The 4,908-nt window shown below is 34.7% G+C and overlaps 1 protein-coding gene across 1 annotated transcript; it reads right to left on the bottom strand.

The window, feature by feature from the left end:
* Window positions 1–2,229: 2,229 nt before the first annotated feature.
* LOC113929580 (60S ribosomal protein L10a-like) lies at window positions 2,230–2,883 on the bottom strand. The gene has a single exon (XM_035727772.1). The coding sequence runs from the start codon at window positions 2,881–2,883 to the stop codon at window positions 2,230–2,232; it is 654 nt and encodes a 217-aa protein (XP_035583665.1).
* Window positions 2,884–4,908: the final 2,025 nt, after the last annotated feature.

Genomic DNA, 4,908 nt, shown 5'->3' with positions numbered 1-4,908 from the left:
TTATGAGAGATACTGTCCTGTCATTTTTTTCCCCTTTCTGTGCCCTTTGTGGTTTTAACTGAGCATTTTATTTGATTCCATTTTATCTGTTCTCTTTGCATATCAATTATATTTCTTTTAAAAAAAGTTAGTGGATGTCCTATAGTCTGCAATATATACTAACTAACCTAAGTCTACCATCAAATAACATTATGCCACTTCACAAGTCATATAGGGATCTTATAATAGACTATTTCTAATTCTTCCATTTCATTCTATGACATTACTGTCATTCATTTCACATATGCTATAATCATGTGATACATTGTATGACTTCATTTATTTATTTTAAATAACTTAAATATAATAAATATATTTATTTATTTATTTTAAATAAAGAAATAACTGGGCGTGGATCCCAATATAGGGCTTGAACTCACGACCCTGAGGATCAAGACCTGAGCTGAGATCAAGAGTTGGTTGCTTAACCTACTGAGCCACCCAGGTGCCCCTACATTGCATTACTTTAAATAAAAATGAAAGATTTTGTTTTACTTTTATTCTTTCCTTCTCCAAAGCTCTTTCTTAATGCAGATCCACATTTCTGACCTGTATGATTTGTTTTTTCCTTGAAGGATTTCATTTCTTGCAGGGTAGGTCTACTGGTGATAAAGTCTCAGTTTTTCTTCATCTAAGAAGTCTCTAATTTTTCTTCACATCTGAAGGATAATTTTGAAGGATAACTGGTGGGGTCTTTTTCACCTTCAATACTTCACTTCACTCCCTTCTAGCTTGTATGTTTTCTGACAAAAAGTCTGATGTAATTCTTAATTCTTATCTTTGCTTCTCTTCAGGAAACTTCCCCCACCCCCACCCCCAGCTTCTTTCAAGATATTTTTTTTGTCCTTGGTTTCTGGCAGTTTGAATATGATATGCCAACATGTAGACTTCAGGATATTTTTCCTGCTTCGTTACCTCTGAGGTTCCTGGATCTGTGATTTGGCATATTTCATTGATTTTCTAAAGTTCTTGGCCACTATGAAAACACTTCTGCTCTGCTCTTTATTCTTCTGATATTTTAAATACACTTATGTTGCATCATTTGAAATTCTCCCACAGTTCTTGGACGTTCTTCTGTGTTCCCTCACCAACCACTTTTTTTTTCCCTCTTTGCATTTCAGTTTGGGAAGTTTTATTAACCTATCTTAAAACTCACTGGTTCTTTCCTTGGCTGTGTCTGGTCTACTGATGAGCCCATCAAAGGCATTTTTCATTTCTGTTTCATTTTGATTTCTAGAATTTGCTTTTGATTCTTTTATATAGTTCTAATCTCTATGCTAGAATCAGAGAATGCCCTTTCCCAGGTGGAATAAAGCTCTGATAAAGTCTTTCCCACTGGAGAGTTATGGAGAACACTCTGGGCATATTTCATAATGTTACTCTACCTCTCCCTCTTGCCAGAGCCAAGAGGATATGTTTCTTGGCTGTTCACTAGGATGATCGGGTGGGGTCCCTGAAGTAAAAGTGTGAGCTCACCTAAGATTGCAGCCTCTCTAAGAAGTTTCTCCAACTACCTTACTCTGAGGCTCCAGTAATTTGTCAAACTTGCCATTTAGTGTCCTACTCTTTATGGCTTTTGCTCCAGGAAATTCGACTTCAGCTGGGACTCTCCAGACCTGCCTGTCTCTCCAGATTTTGTGGTGGCAGTTTGTTTTGTCGCCTCAGTTTTCTCGCAGTTCCAAGAAATTAATTTTCAATTTGTTCATCTTTTTTCTTGTTTAAGGATGGGAATGATGACTTCCAAGCTCTTTCATGTTGGAGCTGAAACTAGTAGGAGTTCCAGTTTTCTATTCTTGTGATACCTTTGTCACTTCAGTAGCAGGATCATGTTGTCCTCATAAAGCAAGTTGGAAGGAATTCCTTCCTCCTCTATTTTCTGAAATATTTTGTGTAAAAATGACATTTTATTTTCCTTAAATGCTTGGTAGAAACCATCAGCTAACTAATCCAGGTTTCTTTTTGAAAAGATTATTTTTTATTACAAATTTAGTTTCACTAATGGATATAAAGTTTTTCAGATTTTTCTATTTCTTTTTTTGTTAGTTTTTTAAAAAAATGAACTGTTTTGTAAGTCTTTCTTTCCCCAAGGAATGTTTCCATTTTATTGTCTATTTCATCCTGCTATTGCTAATTTTATTCCCCCCTTTTTTTTTTTTTTAAGGGTAGCACTAGGATTTATTGAACTGTGCCTTAGTACAGGTGCTGGGGCTTGCCCACGGTGATCTTGATGTAAAAAGCCCGGATGTTCTGCCAATTCTTCTTGAGCAAGGACACCAGGAAATTGACCACTAAGTGGATGTTGTTCACAAGCTCGTCATCTGTCATCTTCACATGGCCAACAGCCACTGCCAGACATAGCAGCTTCTTCATATGGAATTTGATGGTGGACTTCACTTCATCCACTTTGGCCATGTTGTTCTCATTGTGGGTCAGCAAGGAAGGGAACTTGCCAGCCTTATTCAGGCCTGGACCTGGGATTCGTGGGATCTGCTTAATCAGAGATTCTGAAGCTAAAAAGGCATCATACATCTTGGCCAGCTTCTTGACTAATTTCTTATTCTTGTTGAGTTTCTTCAGCACCTCAGTGTCCATGTGGGGAATATCCACTGCCTTGGCCTCATCACAGTACTGCTGATCCCCCAAAACACATACAGAGAACTTGGGGCAGGGAGTGGACTTAAGCCTGATGGTGCCTGAGAAGCGTTTGTCCTTCTGAGGGTCATAGTTCTTCAGGCTGATCTGCAGCTCTACCGTCTCCAAAAACTTCTGGCGCTTGCACTGGTTCCCGTGCAGGACTTCCTGCACTGTCTCGTCCAGGGTGTTGCAGGAGACTTTGTTGCTCATGGTTCTTTGCGCCGCAGTAACTGGAAAAGAATTTTATTCCTTTTTTAAAATTCATTAGTCTTCATAGAGGATTATCAGGTTTATTAGTCATTTAAAGAACCAAATTTGGGTTTGTTAATTTTCTCTGTCATAGACTTCTTTATTGCTTCCTTTTTTCTACTTGCTTTGTATATAATTTGTGATTTTTTTTTTAACTTTCTTAAGGTGGAAAGTTAAATACTTCACTTTATAACTTTCTTCTTTTCCAATATTGGCACTTAAATCTATAAATTTCCCATTTAAGAACTGCTTCACAGAATCTCACAAATTTTGATATGTTTTACGTTTATTATTCAGTTGAAAATTGCTTTGTGATTTTTTCCATTTATGTTTATTTAGAAATGTGTTGTTTAATTTCCAATATTTGAGAAATTTCTAGATATCTTTTTATTATTTTCTAATTAAATTCTTTGTGGTCAGAGAACATACTCTGTAAGATTTCAGTCTTCTGAAGTCTACTAAGATTTATTGTATATCTAGGTACAACCTTATCTTGGTGAATGTTTTATTTGCACCTGTCAAGAATTGTTTTTTGGGAGGTTAATGTTAATGTCAATGAGATCACAATGATTGATAACGTTTTTCACATCCTGTATATTTGTACTGTTTTTATATATTTGTTCTATTAGTAACTATGAAAGGGTGTTTAACACTCCAATTATGATTGTAGATTTCTCTCTTTCTCCCTTTAGTTCCATCAGTTTTTGTTTCATTTTTTTAATTCTTTCTTATTAGGTGCATATTTAAGGTTGTTATGTATTCTATTGATTGAGCTTTTTATTATTATATAACATCCTCTTTATTTCTTGTAATACTTACTGTTTTGAATTATACCTTATTTTATATTAATATAACCATAAGTTTTTTAAATCTAACTGCTACGCAGTATAGATCATCCATCCTTTTATTTTCAATCTGTTTTTTAATGTACCTATCTTGTGGAGAGCATTTAGTTGGAATATGCTTTTTACAACTAGTCATATAATATCTGCCCTTTGAGTATTTAGTCCATTTTCTTTTAATGTAATTATTGGTATTGTTGGGTTAAAGTCTGCTATTTTAACCTGTGCATTCTATTTGCATCATTCGTTTTTTGTTCCTCTTTTGAGGTCTACTTTTGGTTTAATTGAATATTTCTAGTGTTTTATTTTCTTTCATGCTTCTTAGCTGTATCTATTTATCTGATTATTTTGGTGGTTGCTTTACTAAATACAATATGCATCTTACTCTCATTCGTGTATTTAGAGTATTTTATCATTATACAATTTGCATATCACACATTGCAGATGTAAGAATCTTACAATGGCATCTTACAACCTCCCGCTTTTGTTCTAAGTTGTCAAATATTTTCATTTTACGTTGGCTATAAAGCATTTACAATTACATTACTTTTGGTTTAACTCACCTTTTGTGTTTCTCTTCCTTCGGTAGGAAATCTTGTGCTGCCTTTTGTACAATGCCAGAGAAGAGTCACTTCTCTTTGTTCAGTTTTATGGTTGCTTAACATGGTTGGGCAAATCTGGTACAAGTTAATCACTCATATTTGGAAGTGGAAGTCCCACACTGTTATCTTTTAAAGAGAATAACTTCTCACTCAGTAGAATTAGAACTGGAAGTTGCTGATTCCAATCTTGTACAGTATTCTTTATTTTGGCACTCTGATGTGTATTCTCCTCAGAAGTGGTCCCTGACTTTGATATCTATTGTCTAATTTTGTTGGCAAGAGCATCTAAATACAAAATGCAGGCAGTGAGGACCTAAAATCAGAATGCCTATTTGGCAGGTTAGTAAATATTTATAGTTAATTTTTCCTTCATATTAAAAAAATTGAGTGTTAAACTTTACATGGTATAACTTAACATTATATATTTCAACATATTATAGGAGACGTGAAAACATCTAAACGTGTTGTATGATAGTAACACTTGCCCATTTTACTCAATTTTGAAGCTTATCACATTCTACAGTATGAATAATAGTTAAAAG

The sequence above is a fragment of the Zalophus californianus genome, chromosome 5, assembly GCF_009762305.2.
Source record: "Zalophus californianus isolate mZalCal1 chromosome 5, mZalCal1.pri.v2, whole genome shotgun sequence".
Classification (NCBI taxonomy): Eukaryota; Metazoa; Chordata; class Mammalia; order Carnivora; family Otariidae; genus Zalophus; species Zalophus californianus.
The sequence above is the reverse complement of the archived record's forward strand: the minus strand, read 5'-3'. Positions and strand labels throughout refer to the sequence as shown.